The sequence below is a fragment of the Schistocerca nitens genome, chromosome 5 (genome assembly GCF_023898315.1).
Source record: "Schistocerca nitens isolate TAMUIC-IGC-003100 chromosome 5, iqSchNite1.1, whole genome shotgun sequence".
Lineage (NCBI taxonomy): Eukaryota > Metazoa > Arthropoda > Insecta > Orthoptera > Acrididae > Schistocerca > Schistocerca nitens.
This window is the reverse complement of record NC_064618.1, coordinates 383,535,667-383,555,989: the sequence shown is the minus strand read 5'-3', so window position 1 is coordinate 383,555,989 and position 20,323 is coordinate 383,535,667. Positions and strand designations below refer to the sequence as shown.

At 45.0% G+C, this 20,323-nt stretch overlaps 1 protein-coding gene across 1 annotated transcript in view; it reads left to right on the top strand.

The window, feature by feature from the left end:
- Window positions 1-20,323, top strand: part of LOC126259624 (glutamyl-tRNA(Gln) amidotransferase subunit A, mitochondrial) — a 185,949-nt gene that overhangs the window by 31,376 nt on the left and 134,250 nt on the right. The window contains exon 3 of the mRNA XM_049956543.1: window positions 367-562. Coding sequence (XP_049812500.1) covers window positions 367-562 — 196 coding nt within the window. The remainder of the gene's footprint in view (window positions 1-366; window positions 563-20,323) is intronic.

The following is a 20,323-nucleotide window of genomic DNA, read 5'->3' as shown; positions in this document are numbered from 1 at the left end:
TAACAAATGGGATGCATTGTATCATTTGGTTGTTGTTCTATCTAGGCAATGCCGTCATTTTGTAGAAGATAGCCAAGTAAAGTATTCATGTGTTGCTTGTGTGTGTGTGTGTGGGGGGGGGGGGGGGGGGGAGGGCTCTGCACGTGTTACTTATTTTTCTCACTATTTATATTTATTTTTGTTCAATAAATGCTTTCTTTCCAGGATATTATACTATAAGACAAAGAGTGGAAATATGTTGAAATACTGATTTGTTAGTTTCTGATAATAACAGTAAGATTAGCTTTTTCAGAAACTCCGAGTTGGGAGGCAAAAAATTGTGTACTCCACAAAAAACAAAGCTAAAATTTTTGCATAATTTTATAGGTTGTCCACAGGGCCCACTTGATGGTGTCCCTGTAGCAGTAAAAGACAATTTCTGCACAAAGAATATAAAAACAACTTGTGCTTCAAGGATGTTGAAAGACTTTTGCCCTTCATATGATGCAACTGTGGTGCGGAAGCTGAAGGAAAGTGGTGCAATCTTATTGGGGAAGTGCAATATGGATGAATTTGCTATGGGGTAAGTGATGAGGTTTTTGTATATATGTATCAGTGTATTTCTTATATGTATGCATTATTCTTAAAATATAAGGTTTTGTGTTTGGAACTAGCAAAGAAGAAAGAAAATCCTGGGAATTGAGGGCAGGGATAGGAACTGGAGAGTGGAGAGAGAGAGAGAGAGAGAGAGAGAGAGAGAGAGAGAGAGAGAGAGATTTACCAACAGTATAATTATGAATAAATATGCCTTATTTAACATCTACCCTAATTAGAGTGACTGTATAGTTACTGCTTTAAAATACTTACCTCTCTCACATATTTTCAAGTGGTGTTCTTTTTTATTTATGTATTTAATTTTTATCATCACATTTCATTCCTCTTCTTGTGGAGCAGTATCAGGAATGTCTTTTATCAGCCTCTGGGATATATTTAAGTATTTTTTCATCTATATTCATTGATTGATAGGTGAATTGGGATTATTTTTTTTTTTTTAAGTAATTTGGGAGATTGTTCTGATTTTCAGAACCTCACAACTAGGGGTCCTCCAGAAACACTAACTCCTAGCCAGAGCTGTTGCAGTTATAACGTTTTGTTGCTGTACTAAGTGCACCAGTCAGCCCCGGGAGTGTGGCAGCAAGTGAGCCTTGACATTTTTGAATTTAAAAGCACTGTGACCTCTGCCTCCAGTACTCTATTGCCTATCTTATTGTAATCAGTTTCGGCATTCCTGCTTTCACTGCAATGACTTGTTTCTGGTTATGCCCCAAAAGACGGTACTGCTTGTGACTAGTCCCCACTTCCAGGCTCTCCTAGGTAGGGGAGGTTGTCGGGCAGATCACCTCTGCCTAGTGCCACAAAAGGAAAAAGTGCCTTCCCAGTTGCTCGCAAGTTATTGGCTAGCCGCAAACCCTGCGTTCTCCCGTCAGGCACCTATAGTTCTGTTCTTGTTACCGCTTGCTCCATGCAGACATGTGACCTCCAATTCAGCTCTGAGGTTGTGAAGTCGCCCAGTGTCAAGGTAGCATCGTCATCCCCCCTCCCCCTCTCCCCGTCCATCTCTGCAACAAGCCATCAAACTCTCGCCCCAAGGGGCAAAGCCACCAGTTACACTGGTAGGTCGGAAAGGACTGAAGGAGTACTCCCGTGAAGACTTCCTACATCCCTCCAGCCACACAACACTTGAGTCTTCCTCTAACTGGAAAGGCTCGAAGAAGCCCACCAAAGATAAATGGTCTTCTCCTTCACTGACTTGAAGGTCCTCTTTGACAGTTTCGCCACGTGATACCTTAGCCCGGCCGGCCTCCATGTTGCCGGTGCACACCATCAACCGTTTTTCGTTATTGGACTCCACAGACTGACCGCACGAGCAAGCCGATGTTTCTTTGGATCTTATGGAGCAGGATCCTCCTGCTTTTGTGCCCTGTAGTAGCGACTCTTCACAGGCTGTCACTCGGCAGCTGCCGAGGTGATACCTCTACATCTCTTCCTCATCGTGACTCCTCTAATGGAACGTTCGCTGCCTTTGGTCCCATCAAGAGGATTTATGGCTGCTTTTAGCATTGCAGCGTCCCCATGTACTCTGCCTTCAGGAAATGAAATTGCGCCCTCACGACAGCTTTGAGCTTTCACATTTCTTACTGGTTCGTTTTTACCTTCCCCCTGAGGTTGGCATTCCATCTCATGGGTGCGTCATGCTGTTCATACAGTCAACCCATCTCCCTGACTAGCCATCTTCAAGCTGTTGCAGTTCGCCTTTTCCTTCCCCACCTGACTTTTTCTTTCTGTATCATTTATGTCCGTCTGTCACTCACTGTCACCAGGGCAGACTTCCTTCAGCTTATTGGGCAGCTACCTCCCACATTTCTGCTACTCGGTGACTTTAATGCACATCATTCCCTTTGGGCTTCTCCCAGAACCTGTCAGAGAGGTGCCTTCTTGGCTGACATTCTTAACCAACTTAACTTGTTCTGCCTTAATGCTGGGGCATCCACTTTCCTTTCCGACTCCTCACACGCCTATTCCCATTTGGATCTATCCTTCTGCACTGCCCAGCTTGCCCGTCGTCTTGAGTGGCCCGTTCTTTATGACACCTATTCAAGCGACCATTTCCTGTGTGCTATCCGCTTGCTGACTCCTACCCCATTTGCGTGCACACCCAAATGGCAGCTTACTAAGATTGGCTGGCAGCTTTACTCCTCCCTGGCAACCTTTGAAGACCAAGATTTCCTCAGTTGTGATGACGAGGTGGAATATCCCACAAAAGTTATCCTCACTGCTGCAGAATGTTCCATTCCTCGCACGTCCGGTCCTGGCTTATTTAGCCTCGCCCAGCGGGTTGGATGACCTCCTCTCGGCACACCCACCAGGAGGTCATTTTAACTAGGCTGCGTATTGGGCACTGCCTTTTTAGCCATCATCAGTAGATAAGTGGCACTACCCCACCACTTTGTCCACATTACACCCAAGTTTTAACTGTCCACAGCTTCCTGACGGAATGCCCATTTTTTTAACCGTTTATGTTCCCACTTGGGTTTGCCGTCTGAGTTATCAACCATTTTAGCAAATGATGGGCGGGTTGTTGACCGCATTTTACTTTTTATCCACCAAAACAATATGGCGAAGGCCATTTAACTTTTTAGTTTTGGACCTCCGTTTCTGTGTGGTGTCTTGTTTAGCCCTTTCTCCACATGCTTGTTTTTAGCTGTCTTGTGTCAATTGGGTCTGACGTATAGTCGTTTTTTATCTTCTCTCTGTCTTCGTGTTCGATAGGTTTGACTTGGGCGCGTATGATCCCAGTTGTTTTTTTGTGCCCCAAAGCAAAACAAAACCAGAAAATGATCTTCTAACCTTCCTCTGATCTTACTGTGATGAAACAACTTCAGCTGACTATAAGGAAGCTGGAAACTTGGGCTAATAAAGCTAATTTTTGTTTCTCATATGGGAAGACTACTTATGTCAACTTTAACCATGATTATTATAGTTTTCACTCACTGGAGCTCATGATGAAGTACACTATTTTAAATTTTAAGGACAATTGTACTTTTAGAGTGAACTGTTTGACTCAAAAATAACTGACTCCTGAAAGATCTGCCAACAAAGGGCTTCAGAGCATTGAATATTTGAAAAGCCTCAGCGGAAAGGCATAGGGAGCTGACAGGTTCCATCTCCTGCAGTATTATAGGGAACTGGTTAGATTACAGCAGAGCAACAGTTGGGAATTATATATTTCCAATCTCAATATGTTAGATGCTGTCCACCGTAAGGGCATTTGGATACTGACTGAAGCCTTTTGGGCCATCTCAGTTTAGAGTCTGTGTGCAGAGGAAGGTGAACAACCACTCTTGATTCAGTTATGCCTCATCCTGGCTTAACATGTCCTGAGAATTTCAGCATTGCCTCAGTCAATGACATTTATTGCGACAGTCCACCAATTTACCTATTATGGTGCGGAATTATATTACTTTGACGGCCCGGGAGTGGATTCAAAGGCATCACAATGCAAGTTTCCTCATCTGTTCTAACTCACCCAGTGCACTACGTGTGTTCCACTAGTTTACATGGTAGACGAGTTGATTCAGCTCATCCATGATACCTTATGGGGGCTCCAGTACTGAGGTGAGGATGTGATACTTTGCTAGGTACCTGGACACATCGGGATACAGGGAAACATCATAGCCAACAAATCAGCCATAGGTGCATATTGATATGCTATCCCCCATTGCATGCCCTCTCTCATTATGTGACAGAAGAAGCATGTATCAGTACTGAATGATTGGAGGTCACGAACAACAGACTATACTCCATGAAACTGACCACAAAGGCATGGTGGATTCATGTCAAACACACCAACAGAAGGTGGTGCTGCTCACCAGACTGCGCATAGGACATTGTCCTTTAACATATGGTTTCCTCCTCTAGTAGGAGAATCCACCACTCTGTGAACTCCCAGGGGCTCACCACTTTTTAGCGTGTACGTACTTGGCTACCTTAGGACCCTAGCCTTGGCAGCATTACCTCCTCATCCTGTACTGCAAACCTACACTTATCTATGTCTTACCTCCTCTGACTTTGTCAGATGGTCCTTTTGGTGCAGGCCCTGCCTGGACTTGGTTCATGATTTTGGTCTTGACTCCTAGTTTCACTCCTGGCAATGTCTTCACCTTCTGTTAACAATTACATGGTCCCCATTATTGGGTTTGGTCTGCCATCTTTTCCATATTGAACAGAAGTGCACGTCATTCAGGGAAGGTCACCCACTGCGGTGTATGCTCCGCCTCTGTGCCCTTCCACCCTGGCACACTTCCTTCCTGTTGTTGTATACCAATAACCCAGCACAAAGGCCATACCGTTGGGGTGGGGGTTTCCTGCACAGTGGTAGCTCTCTGACCACGTAAGGATCACACTGCTGGTGCCTGTGCTGCATACTCCGCTTGTACACCATGGAGCATGTGCCCATTATGACTGGGGCACAGAGATTCTCAGCAATGGCTTACTGACCAGGTAGCCATTGCTGTGGCTAGGTGACGCCCATGGGGAGAGTCCCTGTTCAGAGTGGGTGGCACCATGGCAGATAGTTCACACTTGAAATGACTTTCCCTTTACATGGAAAGGCCTCATATGATGCAGCTAAGTACAATCCAATGCGTTCACTTCCCTGGCCATGCTGTGGGAGTAACACAGGCCTAGACGACAAGGAGCAAAATCCCCCCCCTCAATATCTGATCTATACCAGGACCAATGAGAAAACCTTTTCTGCCACAGAGCCTTTATTTTTTGTTAAACACATTGAGAATAAATATGGGGAAGTTGTAGCCATTTCTAAGATGAAGATCAGGTCCCTTGTGGTTACATTATCTTCTGCTCAATCAGAGGCACTGCCTGTTCAGATACAGTATTACTAGTGCCCTGCTTGACTCAGTCAAGTCATTTAAATACCTGGGCGTGACGTTGCAAAGTGATTTGAGGTGGAACGAGCACATGAGAACTGTGGTAGGGAAGGCAAATGGCAGACTTCAGTTTATTGGGAGAATTTTAGGAAAGAGTGTTTCACCTGTAAAGGAAAATACTTATAGGACGCTGGTACAGCCTATTCTCGAGTACTGCTTGAGTGTCTGGGACCTGTGCAGCGTCGGATTGAAGGAAGACATCGAAGCAATTCAGAGGCAGGCTGCTAGATTTGTTACCAGTAGGTTCGAACAACATGTAAGTGTTACGGAGATATTTCGGAATCTCAAATTGGAATCCCTGGAGGGAAGATGACGTTCTTTCTGAGAAAATTTACAGAATAGGCATTTGAAGCTGACTGCCGAATGATTCAATTGCCACCAACATACATTGCGCATAAGGACCACAAATATAAGACTCAAGAAATTGGGGCTCATATGGAGGCATACAGGCAGTCGTTTTCCCCTTGCTCTATTTGCGAGCAGAACAGGAAAGGAAATGACAAGTAGTGGTACAGGGTACTATCCACCACACACTGTATGGTGGCTTACATAGTATCTATGTAGATGTAGATGTAGGTGCTTTCTTGTGAAAAGCTGGGTGACATTACTGTGATTGTCATTCTGCACAAGTCTCAATGTGGTCTAGATGTCATCCTTCACCTTTATCTTTTGCAATCTGACAATGAGCTACAGGCAGTGTAGAGCAACGGGGTGCACACTTCATCTGTCATATCTATAGGAGACCAAAGGACAACAATTGCTACTGGGGCCTTCAGTTGGTTTTTGAGGGCGATACGTTGCCTGAGAAGGTCAAGGTGATAGCGTACAGGTGTGATGTGAAACTCTGTGTTCTTCCTCTTACGAGATGTTTCAGATGTATGAAGTTTGGACGTATGTCTTCTTGTCACACTGCTACCCCTGTCTGCAGGGATTGTGGACGTCCTCTGCATGCAAACGTTCATTGTGCCCCTCCCCCCATCTGTGTAAATTGCGGCAAGCTCCACTCTTGCTGCTCACCAGAGTGCTTGAGTTTTAAGTGTGAGAAGAAAATAGAGAAGTATAAGAACCTGGACAAACACTCGCTTATCAATAGGCGAGAAAAAAGTGTGATCCTCTTAATCACATACAAATGACACTGTGTTACTCTACAGCCACAATGTCATTGCCTTCTTAGTTGACAGTGCTTTCCTCTGTTGCACCTCTTACAGTGAGCCCTCAGGGCCACCTGCTAATGACTATCCTACAGGCGGTTGGGGGTCCTTCTGTTGCCTCGACTGCAATCACTTTAAGGGCATATGCGCCCTATGTGCCAGGGACACCGGTCCCCATCCCCCCACTGGAGGTACCTCATCCTCCTCTGTCTTTTCTAGCTAAGAGGAGGTCCCTCAGGACTCTTCCTTTCACGGTTGCTGCTGGTCAAAAGCCAGACACCAGCCGGTGGCTGAAGGAACTACAGGGTCCTGGCGGCCATCGGACTTCTCGTTTCTCCTCTGCCGCTGAAACCAGTTCAGAGAAACCTTCTCAGTCCTCGTCTTATAAGGAGGAGCAGGACAAGAAGGATAAAAATATGTTCTCCAAGATGAAGGTAACTCCAGTGGCCCCCATGCCCCACTGTACTCTGGATGTACTCCTTCTGGGCCCAAGGTGGAGATCTCGGTGGCCCCTGAGGCACCAGATCTCCCCAGACAGTGTGCTGCAGAACCAATGTCAGTGGATCCCCTGACATCTCAAACTGGTGACAGCACATGAGCACATGACCTTGGATCATTGGATCATGAACACCCCCCCCCCCTCCCGGTCACTTCCTTCCCCCACAGTAGTCACACAGTCTGATCCTCCAGTGGAATTGTAACGGAATTTTCTACCACCTGGCTGAGCTATGGTAGCTTCTATGCACTTACCCTGCATTCTGTATTGCCATCCAGGAAATGTGGCTTCCAGCAACTCAGGCCCGTGCCCTTCATAGCTACTAAAGTTTTTTTAAGCATTGTACCAACTATGAGAGAGTGTTGGGTGGATTCTGCATAAAGTGACCTTGTGCCTCTTGATACACTGTTGGAGGCTGTGGCTGTTCAGATGAGGGCACATCAAGATTTTATGATCTGCAGTTTTTATCTCCCTCTCGATGGTGTCACGTCCGAGGATGTACTGTCAGCATTACTCTCTCTGTTCCCCCCACCTTTCCTAGTTTTGGGCGGCTTCGATGCCCATAATCGTTTGTGGGGTGGTACAATGATCACTGGCTGTTGTAAAGACATTGAAACTTACTGGCACAGCTCGATCTTTGCCTCTTGAACTCTGGTGCCCCCACACACTTCAGCATGGTACATCGAACTTATTCAGCCATTGATCTCTCCTTTTGCAGTCCTGGTCTTCTGCCTTCTATCCACTGGAGGGTCCATGATGACCTGTGTTGTAGTGACCATTTCCCGATCTTCCTGTCCCTTCCTCGGCATTGCTCCCCTGGATGCCCACCCAGAAGGGTTCTTTGTAATGCTGACTGCATGGATTCACTTCTGCTGTTGTCCTTAGCTCGCATCGCAAGACAGTATTGATGCAGCTATTCAGCATAAAAATGCAGCCATTCTTTTGGCAGCCAACCGAGCCATTCCCTCTTCCTTGGAATCTCCCCCCCCCCCCCCCCCCCCCCCCCCCATCGGGAGAAGGTATCCTGGTGGACCCCAGAGATTGCTGCAGCCATTAGAGATTGTAGGGGGGCTCTCCAATGACATAAGTGACAACCTTCATTGGAGCACCTCATTGCCTTCAATGGCTCTGTGCGCACATCTGCTACCCCATAAAATGATGAAAGCAAGAATCCTGGGAACAGTATGTTTACCCCATTAGATCATATACCTCTCCATCACAGGTATGGGCAAAGATTAGATGACTCTAAGGCTTCCAGTTCCTTGCAGATGTATCGAGTATTTCCTTAGGTGGTGCCATTTATGTTGATCCAGATGCTGTCACTGAACATTTTACTGAGCAGTACACTTACACATTTGCATCTGAGAACCGTTTGGCTCATAAAACAGTGGGTGGAGCAAAAGCACATACCTATTACTATCTGCCACCTGCAGCTGTATAATGCTCCATTCAGTGAATGGGAACTCTCTGATGCAGCCCCATGGCCAGACCGCATCCACAACCAAATGCTGAAACATCTCTCAGTGGATTGTTAGTGTCATATCATTGCCCTCTTTAATTGGATCAGGAGTGAGTGTGAGCTCCCATCTCACTGGCGAGAAAGCGCAATAGTTTCAGTACTGAAACCCCCTAGAGATGGACAATTATCACCCATTAAGCCGTACCAACATTCTTTGCTAGTTGCTCAAAGGCTTGGTGAGCAAGCGGCTGTGTTGATTCCTTGAATCTGAGTCTTTTGGCTGCATCTTGGGGCAGTTTACACAAAGGCTGCTTCACTGCTGATAATTTGGTTCTCCTGGAGTCTACCATCTGGACAGTCTTTCCACATCGTCAGCACCTTGTTGCTGTCTTTTTCGACCTGCAGAGGGCTTATGACACAATATGGCATCACCACATCCATACCACCTTGCCTGAGTGGGGTTTCCAGGGTCCACTCTCTGTTTTTGTTGAGAGCTATGTGTCGTTCTGTACGTTCTGGGTTCGAGTAGGTGCTTCACTCAGTACCCCTATATCCAAGAGAAAGGGGTCCCGTAGGGCTCTGTGATGATTGTCCCCCTTTTCCGGTTGCCATCAATGATCTATCGGCAGCTGGGGGGCCTTCGGTATCACCCTCCTTATATGCTGACAATTTTTGCTTTTATTATTACTCCTCTGGCATGGGTGTTGCTGAGTGTCGCCTGCAGGATGCCATACGAAAGGCGCAGTCTTGGGCTCTCACCTGTAGCTTTTGGTTTTCAGGCGCCAAGACTCGTGTCATGCAGTTATGTCGCCATCTTACTAACCATCCACCTCCAGAGCTTTACCTAGATGATCAGTTACTTGTTGTAATTGAAACGAAATATTTTGTGGGCCTGGACTTTGGTTCCTGGCTGACGTGGCTTCTGCACTTTCTCAAACTTAAACCAAAGTGCATTCGACAATTCAGTTTGCTTCGCTGCCTTGGTAACAATAGCTGGGTCGCAGATCGCTCTGCACTTTTGCAGCTCTACAATGTCCTGATTGTGATTGACTACGGGAGTCGTGCAAATGGTTCAGCATTACCCTCAGCATTGCTGATACTGGTCCCCATTCATTATTGTGGGATCCAACTTTTGACAGGAGCCTTCTGAACTAGCTCTGTAAACAGCGTACTGTTAGAGGCTGGTATCCCTCCATTACCTCTTGGGCGCAAATGTCAGCTGTTGAATTACACTGTACGCATTCTTAGCTTCCCTGAACATCCCAACTACCATGTTCTTTTCCCTGGGAGCTCCGCCTCCTACAGCAGTGACCCAGAACTGGGTTTACAATTGATGCACGCATCCAGTGTCTGTCTGGAACTGCAACTACCTCCACTCTCACCGCTGGTCGGGGAGATGGCGCATATGACCCCATCGCATGGGTGCATATGGATTTGGTCCAAAAGATTCTGTTGACCCGACCATTTTTTGCCACCTGGTCTTGACTGTCCTTGAGAAGTATTCGAGTTCGGAAATGGTATTCAACAATGGCTCAGAAGTTGATGGACGAACAAGCTTAATGTACACACATGCACAGTGTTGCGAAATTCACTTTCTGCTAAACAGCTACAGTATCTTCATTGCTTAATTCATGGCCATTAAACTAGTCCTTAGGCATTTCATTTTTGCACTGGCAAGAGTATCCCAATCTGTAGTGATGCCCTTAGCAGCATTCAGGCCATAGACTAGTGCTACTCTCTTCATCCAATAGTTAAGACTATACAGGATCTTGTCACTGACTTCAGTCAAGCTGGACAGCCAGTTGTTTTCATTTGGACACCTGGTCATGTTGGGATTTTGGGAAATGATCAAGCTGACTGTTTGGCTAAGGTGGCCACCACAATGCTGATTCTGAAAATGTGGGTCCCAGAATGGGACCTTTGGTCATTAAAAAGCCATTAACTGCTTGAAGTCTAGAACTCAGAATGGTCTGTCCTGATCTCCCCAAACAAACTAAGGAGACCGTGACCACGTGGCAGTCTTCCCTGGGTATTTCTCCTATGGCCAATTTTCAGATATGAGGATCCCCCTCACTGCCGATGCAGAGCCCACCTGACTGTGGACCACTTGCTTATAGACTGCCCTAATTTGGCTGCTTTGATGGGGCATATTAATGTTCGTGGCACGCTACCTCTGGTGCTAGCAGACGAGACCAAAGTGGCTGACCTGGTGTTACATTTTGCCCTGAAGGTGCTTTCTATTCATCTCTGTAAGGTGGGCCTTTTTGGCCTCATTGACAGCCTGAAGGGTTGATGCGGCACCCCTATCTTTCTCCCCCCTCCCCTGCCACCAGGGGTCTGTTGCTGGCCCTTGCTCGGTGGCCCAGCTTGGGGTCTACCCTTTGCACCTTTTTATTCTTTTTCGTTTCTTGGTTTTAATGCCCTGCCTTGACTGATCTTTTAAGGACTTGTCAGGACTGTCTTTTTTTTCTGGGCGGTTATCTCTGTTAATTATTGTGTTAGTTACACAACCATGTACCTTGCCGTTGGTGGGGAGGCTTGCATGCCTCAGCGATACAGATGGCCGTACCGTAGGTGCAACCACAACAGAGGGGTATCTGTTGAGAGGCCAGACAAACATGTGGTTCCTGAAGAGGGGCAGCAGCCTTTTCAGTAGTTGCAGGGGCAACACAACAGTCTGGATGATTGACTGATCTGGCCTTGTAACATTAACCAAAACGGCCTTGCTGTGCTGGTACTGCAAACGGCTGAAAGCAAGGGGAAACTACGGCCGTAATTTTTCCCGAAGACATGCAGCTTTACTATATGATTAAATGATGATGGCGTCCTCTTGGGTAAAATATTCCGGAGGTAAAATAGTCCCCCATTCGGATCTCCGGGCGGGGACTACTCAAGAGGACGTCGTTATCAGGAGAAAGAAAACTGGCATTCTACGGATCGGAGTGTGGAATGTCAGATCCCTTAATCGGGCAGGTAGGTTAGAAAATTTAAAAAGGGAAATGGATAGGTTAAAGTTAGATATAGGAGGAATTAGTGAAGTTCGGTGGCAGGAGGAACAAAACTTTTGGTCAGGTGATTACAGGGTTATAAATACAAAATCAAATAGGGATAATGCAGGAGTAGGTTTAATAATGAATAAAAAAATAGGAGTGCGGGTTAGCTACTACAAACAGCATAGTGAATGCATTATTGTGGCCAAGATAGACACAAAGCCCACGCCTACTACAGTAGTACAAGTTTATATGCCAACTAGCTCTGCAGATGATGATGAAATTGATGAAATGTATGACGAGATAAAAGAAATTATTCAGGTAGTGAAGGGAGACGAAAATTTAATAGTCATGGGTGACTGGAATTCGTCAGTAGGAAAAGGGAGAGAAGGAAACATAGTAGGTGAATATGGATTGGGGGGAAGAAATGAAAGAGGAAGCTGCCTTGTAGAATTTTGCACAGAGCATAACTTAATCATAGCTAACACTTGGTTCAAGAATCATAAAAGAAGGTTGTATACCTGGAAGAATTCTGGAGATACTAAAAGGTATCAGATAGATTATATAATGGTAAGACAGAGATTTAGGAACCAGGTTTTAAATTGTAAGACATTTCCAGGGGCAGATGTGGATTCTGACCACAATCTATTGGTTATGAACTGCAGATTGAAACTGAAGAAACTGCAAAAAGGTGGGAATTTAAGGAGATGGGACCTGGATAAACTGAAAGAACCAGAGGTTGTAGATAGTTTCAGGGAGAGCATAAGGGAACAATTGACAGGAATGGGGGAAAGAAATACAGTAGAAGAAGAATGGGTAGCTCTGAGGGATGAAGTAGTGAAGGCAGCAGAGGATCAAGTAGGTAAAAAGATGAGGGCTAATAGAAATCCTTGGGTAACAGAAGAAATATTGAATTTAATTGATGAAAGGAGAAAATATAAAAATGCAGTAAATGAAGCAGGCAAAAGGGAATACAAACGTCTCAAAAATGAGATCGACAGAAAGTGCAAAATGGCTAAGCAGGGATGGCTAGAGGACAAATGTAAGGATGTAGAGGCTTGTCTCACTAGGGGTAAGATAGATACTGCCTACAGGAAAATTAAAGAGACCTTTGGAGAGAAGAGAACCACTTGTATGAATATCAAGAGCTCAGATGGCAACCCAGTTCTAAGCAAAGAAGGGAAGGCAGAAAGGTGGAAGGAGTATATAGAGGGTTTATACAAGGGCGATGTACTTGAGGACAGTATTATGGAAATGGAAGAGGATGTAGATGAAGATGAAATGGGAGATAAGATACTGCGTGAAGAGTTTGACAGAGCACTGAAAGACCCGAGTCGAAACAAGGCCCCGGGAGTAGACAACATTCCATTAGAACTACTGATGGCCTTGGGAGAGCCAGTCATGACAAAACTCTACCATCTGGTGAGCAAGATGTATGAGACAGGCGAAATACCCACAGACTTCAAGAAGAATATAATAATTCCAATCCCAAAGAAAGCAGGTGTTGACAGATGTGAAAATTACCGAACTATCAGTTTAATAAGTCACAGCTGCAAAATACTAACGCGAATTCTTTACAGACGAATGGAAAAACTGGTAGAAGCGGACCTCGGCCAAGATCAGTTTGGATTCCGTAGAAATGTTGGAACACGTGAGGCAATACTAACCTTACGACTTATCTTAGAAGAAAGATTAAGAAAAGGCAAACCTACGTTTCTAGCATTTGTAGACTTAGAGAAAGCTTTTGACAACGTTAACTGGAATACTCTCTTTCAAATTCTGAAGGTGGCAGGGGTAAAATACAGGGAGCGAAAGGCTATTTACAATTTGTACAGAAACCAGATGGCAGTTATAAGAGTCGAGGGGCGTGAAAGGGAAGCAGTGGTTGGGAAAGAAGTGAGACAGGGTTGTAGCCTCTCTCTGATGTTATTCAATCTGTATATTGAGCAAGCAGTAAAGGAAACAAATGAAAAATTCGGAGTAGGTATTAAAATTCATGGAGAAGAAGTAAAAACTTTGAGGTTCGCCGATGACATTGTAATTCTGTCAGAGACAGCAAAGGACTTGGAAGAGCAGTTGAACGGAATGGACAGTATCTTGAAAGGAGGATATAAGATGAACATCAACAAAAGCAAAACGAGGATAATGGAATGTAGTTAAATTAAATCGGGTGATGCTGAGGGGATTAGATTAGGAAATGAGACACTTAAAGTAGTAAAGGAGTTTTGCTATTTAGGGAGTAAAATAACTGATGATGGTCGAAGTAGAGAGGATATAAAATGTAGACTGGCAATGGCAAGGAAATCGTTTCTGAAGAAGAGAAATTTGTTAACATCGAGTATAGATTTAAGTGTCAGGAAGTCGTTTCTGAAAGTATTTGTATGGAGTGTAGCCATGTATGGAAGTGAAACATGGACGATAACCAGTTTGGACAAGAAGAGAATAGAAGCTTTCGAAATGTGGTGCTACAGAAGAATGCTGAAGATAAGGTGGGTAGATCACATAACTAATGAGGAGGTATTGAATAGGATTGGGGAGAAGAGGAGTTTGTGGCACAACTTGACTAGAAGAAGGGATTGGTTGGTAGGACATGTTCTGAGGCATCAAGGGATCACAAATTTAGCATTGGAGGGCAGTGTGGAGGGTAAAAATCGTAGAGGGAGACCAGAGATCAATACACTAAGCAGATTCAGAAGGATGTAGGTTGCAGTAGGTACTGGGAGATGAAGAAGCTTGCACAGGATAGAGTAGCATGGAGAGCTGCATCAAACCAGTCTCAGGACTGAAGACCACAACAACAACAGTTACACTTAGGCTTTCCGGGATTTGCATTTCGTCTGCTTACTTTGAAGACCACTCCTAGTTTGCTGAAGGAACTGATGATCTTGCAGTTAAGTCCCTTTCATATCAAACCAACCAAGCAATGCTCTGTGAGTTTGTGGTTCACCACTTTCGTGTTAGCATATTTTGGCAATATATTTTATATCTGCAGCAGTCAAATGAAAATGAGATGGACGGCAAAATAGTAAGAAAGACTGTTTATTATTCCAAAAGTAATTACCATAACTGTTAATAAAGTTGTCCCACTGTGGGACAAGACGATCAGAGCCTTCATGGTAAAATGTTTGCAGTTGCCTATGGAACCATGGTGTACCCATGCCAGCACTTCTGTGTCCGAAGCAAGTACTCAACCACAAATGTCTTTCTTCAGGGCTCCAAAAACATGGAAATCGCTTGGGAGAGATGGGCAAGTATGTGAGATGTGCAAGGGCTTTCTTGGGTTGGGTTGGGTTGTTTTGGGGGAAAGAGACCAAACTGCGAGGTCATGAGTCTCATCGAATTAGGGAAAGATGGGTAAGGTAGTCGGCCGTGACCTTTTCAAAGGAACCATCCCGGCATTTGCCTGAAGAGATTTAGGGAAGTCACGGAAAACCTAAATCAGGATGGCCGGACGTGGGATTGAACTGTCGTCCTCCTGAATGTGAGTCCAGTGTGCTAATCACTGCTTCCTTGGGAACCTTGTTCGGTGTAGTGGAAACAACCTTGGTAACATGTAGGCAGGCATTATCCTACAACAGTATGATGCCATCTGTTAACATTTGTGGCCTTTTGGGTTTAATAGTGCACTTCAGTTTTTGCAGAGTGTCCATGTACCTCTGTGTGTTAATTGTCGCACAGTGTTCCAGAAAGTCAATGAGCAGTGGGCCTATGTAGTCAAAGAAAAAGTTTATCATGACTTTCCTGGAGCTCTCGTGCCCAGCTTTGGATTATTATTATTTCTTTTTTTGTGCAGGTGAATCCATATACTTTCATTGTTGACTGTTATTCTTGCTGTCCAGCTCAAAATTATGTCCCATGTTTCATCTTCTGTGACAGTACGGGACAAGAAACGATAATCTTCATTGTGATGCTCTTCCAGATGCTGCAGTGATGGTGACATTCTGTTAACATCTGCTCTCCATTAGGCTGTGAGGAACCCGTTGCACACAGATTTTTTGGGTTTTTAGATGTTCTGTCATGATAGCATGAGCGGTATTGTGAATGATGCCCAATATGAGCTGAATGTCTTTCACTTTGTGCCGTCGATCATTTCTGATGGCAGCATCCACTGCAGCAATGACGGAAGGGGTTAATGACATGATGATGAGCCTGTTCTGGCCAACTGCTGTCTTTCAACAACACACTACCTTCTTTAAACCATTTGTTCCATAAAAACACACTTGAACATGATGTACTGTGTTCTCCATACACAGCAGACATTCGGGCATGAATTTCACTTCGTGACATGCTTTCTGCAGTCAGAAACAACATTAAACCTCACTGTTACTCTTTCCTGGCCTCCATAGTGAACTTGGACACACACGTACACGACTCTTTGCTCTCATGTTGAGCATGTCTTAACAGACAAATGGCACAGTGGTAAACGGTTGCACTAGTCCTTCCAGATTCCTCAAAACAGGGCACTTCTACACATCCACCTATTGGCATTACTGACGTCTGCAGCGCACATGCGCTAGTCTGTCTTGTTTTCATTTCACTGCTCCTTACATACTGACATCGAGGCAACTCTTGGTTTGACTGGAGCTCTGCCCACCATGTGTTTTAAATGTTTATGAACTGTTGGGCTTCATCCTTAAAGTTCTGGGCAGGGGCGATGAACTTTGGTGCATTGTAAACAACTTCCCAATTGGGGACAGCCTTCGTCCCTCCATGAGAATGATATGCTGACTCTTTGTAAGGGTGGTGATGACTGTGCCATTGAGCACTTCACATCCAAAATAATAATAATAGTAATAATAATAATAATCAGTTGCAAGTGAATCAGGTGGGCCCTTTTGTTCATGCAGTGGTTTTGCTGGTAATAATCTTTCTTTCCAGTGCTCTCTTTACACTCCCGTCACACTCCCTCAAGTGGTGACACTCTTAACATGACTTGTGCTGAGATACTGACCTTCCATAATCATAATTTCCCTTCTGACTCTTTGTAGCTATTCCCTAACACAATTTTTTTATTGTAGGCGTGATACTACTTGTAATTTCGAGAAAAAAGAAATGCTATAACTACCATACCAATTCTGTGTGTGCTCCGCTTCATAGTTTGCTCATGAAGTTTGCCCTTGATTCGGCCACTATAGGCCACCTGACTTGCTAATACGACAGTAGTTGTGCACACAGCCTGCTGCCTGCACCCCCTGTTGGAACTAGATGCTATATAGGCCAGAATGCAAAGCTCCACAAGTCACTTGTGTATTCCTCATTTGAATGTACCGTGTGTGTGTGTGTGTGTGTGTGTGTGTGTGTGTGTGTGTGTGTGTGTACTGTTAGAGGAATAAGTTACAGTGTTCTTGGGTCACATCTGTATACACAAGCTTTGCAACAGAAGCAACTGTTGTTTTTTCTATTGTCAATAATGGATTCTTGCCGGTGAGATTATAAATATGATGATTTGTTTAGTATGATGATCTGTGTTTTAAGCAGATTCCCCAGCACACTGACATTCTGTGGTGTGTTGCATCAGTACCAACCTTCTGAGAAAATAGGCCTCAATGGGGACAGCTTACATTAGTCAGAACATACACATCCCATACATTCATCTCAGTTGCATTGGGTTGACCATCTCATTTGTTACTATATTTTAACAGACAACTATGGACTATTGCAAATACAGTCAAATGCAAAGTCCCACCTATTCGAATTACACTTAGAATTATTTCAAAGTAATGTGCTTTTAAATCAGCGAGTTGTCTTTTACTATGATTGTATTTTGGTTGTACTGATATGTAAAGGGCACAGAATGTGTTGTACTTTTTCTCAAGTGGTTTGACACCACAAATTATATTTGAGTTTTTAAAATTAAAGAAATCTGTCTGTGTGCCATTTTGAATTACTTTGGAGCCAACTTAACAAGCGTTTCAAATTACGATTTCGGCATTACAACAGGTAAAATGTCACAGATAATGAAATGGTGTGGTCATGTAATTTTTATGAAAATATTCATTATACTTGATTTTAAACTCACTTTTATTACTAATTCTTTGGGTGTTGCGGAACTGTGGGCAACCTAGCATATCAGTTAGTGGATACTGTAGTTTGAAAGACCAGTCAGAGTAGTGTGATGCATGTATGAGGCAGATGTCATGATCATTAGCAACACATTAAAAAACTTGATAGTGGTCTTGGGCTGTTACATGTCAGATCTCTAATTAAACAATATTGTTGTCTGTCAGGTCTTGAGTGTAAGGAAAATGTTTGTGTAATAGTGAAACTGTATGTGTTGTTTATATCGAAATGCATAGTTTCGGAGGGAGTGTATCTAGGAATAGAAAACAAGTACACCAAATTTCATATTTATGCAGAAGATCTGTCAAATTCAGCTGGTGGTGCACATGATGTGTGTCAGAACTATGCAGTTACGCTTTCTGCATTGCCCTTCAGGAAACCTGGTTCCCGGAATTGCGGACCCCTGCCCTCCATGGCTATAGGGGATACTACAAGAACTGTAGTGTGTCAGGTGGAGTTTGTGTCTATGTCCTGAACTCAGTATGCAGTGAACCTCTGCCCCTTCAAACCCCTCTTGAAGCTGTGGCTGTCTGGATAAGGTTGACGCAGGGAATAAGTGTCTGCAACGTGTATCTTCCTCCAGATGGTGCAGTACCCCTGAACGCATTGGCTGCACTAATTGATCAGTTCCCTAAACCTTTCCTACTTTTGGGAAATTTTAACACTCATAACCCCTTGTGGGATGGCACAATGCTTACTGGCCGAGGCAGAGATGTCGAAAATTTACTGTCACAACTCGACCTCGGCCTCTTAAATAAAGGTGCCCCGACACATTTCAGTGTGGCACATGGCACATCTTCAGCCATTGATCTCTTGGTTTGCAGTCCTGGCCTTCTCCCATCTATCCACTGGAGAGCACATGATGACCTGTGTGGTAGTGACCACTTCCCCATCTTCCTGTCACTGCCCCAGTGTCAGACCCACGGACACCTTCCCAGATGGGCTTTAAACAAGGCAGACTAGGAAGCCTTCACTTCTGCTGTCACCGTTGAATCTCCCCCACATGGTAACATTGATGTGGTGGTTGAGCAGGTAACTACAACGATCGTTTCTGCGGCGAAAAATGCGATCCCTTGTTCTTTAGGGAGCCCCTGGCGAAAGACAGTCCTTTGGTGGTCTCCAGAAGTCGCTGAGGCAATTAAGGAGCGTCGGCGAGCTCTACAGCGGCATAATCGGAACCCTTTCCTGGGGCACCTCATAGCCTTTAAACGGCTCCGTGCCCGTGTTCTCCAGCTTATCAAACGATTGATACAGAAGTGTTTGGAGAGATACGTCTCGACCATTGGGTGCCATATGTCACCTTCCCAAGTTTAGCCAAGTATCAACGAGTTCTTGGGTATCAGACCGCAACAGGTGTTCCCAGTGTTGACATAAATGGCGTGTTACCTACTGACGCAAATGCGATTGCCAAGCACTTTGCTGAGCACTATGCTCACACCACTGCATTGGAGAATTACCCCCCAGCCTTTCACACTTTCAAACGGTGGATGGAAGGGAAAGTCCTCTCATTCAGTACTCATGACAGTGAACCCTATAACGCCCCATTTACAGAGTGGGAGCTCCTCAGAGCCCTTGCACATTGCCCTGATACAGCTCCTGGGCCAGATCGGATACACAGTCAGATGATTAAACATCTCTCATATGACTAGAAGCGACATCTCCTCTTTATCTTCAACCGGAGCTGGTGTAATGGTGTCTTTCCATCACACTGGGGGGAGAACACCATCATACCAGTTCTCAGACCCGGCAAAAACCCGCTTGATGTGGATAGCTATCGGCTCCTCAGCCTCACCAACATTCTTTGTAAGCTGCTGGAACATATGATGTATTGACAGTTGGGTTGGGTCCTAGTCACGTGGCCTACTGGCTCAGTGCAAGGGCAGTTTCTGTCTGGGTTGCTCTACCACTGATAATCTTGTAGCCTCAAGTCTGCCATCTGAACAGTCTTTCCAGATGCCATGACCTTGTTGCCGTCCTTTTTGATTTACGAAAAGTGTACGACACCACCTGGCGACATCATATCCTTGCCACATTATATGAGTGAGGTCTCCGAGGCCCACTCCCAATTTTTATCCAGAATTTCCTGTCACTTCATACTGTCCGTGTTCAAGTTGGTGCCTCCCATAGTTCCCCCCATATCCAGTCGAATGGGGTCCCGCAGGGCTCTGTGTTGAGTGTATCTCTATTTTTAGTGGCCATTGACGGTCTGGCAGCAGCTGTAGGGCTGTCTGTCTCACCCTCTCTGTATGCAGATGACTTCTGCATTTCGTATCTGCTCCAGCAGTGCTGAGTGCTGAGTGGCACCTACGGGGAGCCATCCACAAGGTGCAGCCATGGACTCTAGCCCACAGCTTCCAGTTTTCGGCTGCAAAGTTGTGTGTTATGCACTTCTGTCACCGTCATACCGTTCATCCAGAACAGAACTTTATCTTACTGATGATCCCCTCACTGTAGTGGAGACATATCAGTTTTTAGGACCGGTTTTCGATGTCTGATTGACTTGGCTTCCTCACCTTCATCAGCTTAAGCGGAAGTGATGGCAGCATTTCAATGCCCTCCGCTGCCTGAGCAACACCAACTGGGGTGTAGATCCCTCTAGAGTGCTGCAGCTCTACAGAGCCCTCGTTCAATCCTGCCTTGACTATGGGAATCTGGATTATGATTCGGCGGTGCCCTCAGCA